Source organism: Rhincodon typus, chromosome 32, assembly GCF_021869965.1.
Source record: "Rhincodon typus isolate 14 chromosome 32, sRhiTyp1.1, whole genome shotgun sequence".
Lineage (NCBI taxonomy): Eukaryota > Metazoa > Chordata > Chondrichthyes > Orectolobiformes > Rhincodontidae > Rhincodon > Rhincodon typus.
In genome coordinates, this window is record NC_063363.1 from 4,768,642 (window position 1) to 4,769,725 (window position 1,084).

Here is a 1,084-nt window from a genome sequence, read left to right on the forward strand (position 1 = left end):
TTGCTGGAAAAGCTCAGCAGGTCTGGCAGCGTCTGTGAAGAGAAATGAGAAATAACGTTTCAGGTCGAGTGACCCTTCCTCACAACTCAGGATCACTCGACCCGAAACGTTAACTCTGATTTCTCTCCGCAGATGCTGCCAGACCTGCTGAGCTTTTCCAGCAATTTCTATTTTCGTCTCTGATTTACAGCATCTGCAGTTATTTTGTTTTTTATCTGGCATTGACTTTGCTGTCTCTCTCTTCCTGTTTATCAGGGTGTATGCTATGCTTTGGCCAGTCAACATTCTTCCGTTTTAACCATCCAGCCGAGGCATCCAGAATGAAGAGCATGATGTCTGGGAACCGAAACGCTCCAGTGTCCTACTGCCATTCGCCAGGTATGGGGCTCCTCTGCTTAACCTCGCGGTGTATCACCCTGACACACTCTGGATAGGTTAATGGATGGAGGCATCTGGAGACAGGTTGAGCATAAGCCTCTGTCTTTATTCAATAGATTAGTGTGTGCACCTGACTGGTTGAGATGAGGTATGCTTTTTTTCAAAAATTCATAAATGGGACCTAGTCATCAGTGGCAAGGTTAGCCCTTTTTGGCTATTCCTAGTTGCTATTTTACAAGGTGGACACCTGAATATGACTTGCTCGGCTGTTTCAGTGTCAGACATGGTGGGTGGCTTCGGAGTCATCTACCAGCCTGACTGGGAAGAGATGGCAGATTTCCTTCGATAGAGATCATCCATGAACCCGGTGACAATCCAATAGTTTCACAGTTACCATTCTATTGAGGCGTTTTGTGTTCATCATTTGATCTAAATGCCCCAATACCACTAAGATTTGTGAATTTATATCCACGGATCATTTGTCCAGACGTGCGCATTCAGAGTCCTATAACATAACCACTATGCAGCCGTTCTAACCATGTGTAGCATAGACACCAGCATGGACTAGTTGAACCTAATGGCCTGATCCTGTGTCTGTACATTTTGTATAGGATGTAATGTGCCCAGTGAGTTGAAGGCTTGCATTCAGATATTTCAGTGCAGTAGGCCTATTACTAAACCAGTAATTAGGCGTGTGTAATCGTCC

The 1,084-nt window shown here is 45.0% G+C and overlaps 1 protein-coding gene across 1 annotated transcript in view; it reads left to right on the forward strand.

Annotated features, from left to right (window-relative positions):
* The window catches only part of LOC109920827 (pleckstrin homology-like domain family B member 1), a 132,289-nt gene extending 131,562 nt beyond the window's left edge, over positions 1-727 (forward strand). Inside the window, exons 5-6 of the mRNA XM_048615352.1 lie at positions 256-378; positions 654-727. Of these exons, the coding sequence (XP_048471309.1) occupies positions 256-378; positions 654-727 (197 nt within the window). The remainder of the gene's footprint in view (positions 1-255; positions 379-653) is intronic.
* Positions 728-1,084: the final 357 nt, after the last annotated feature.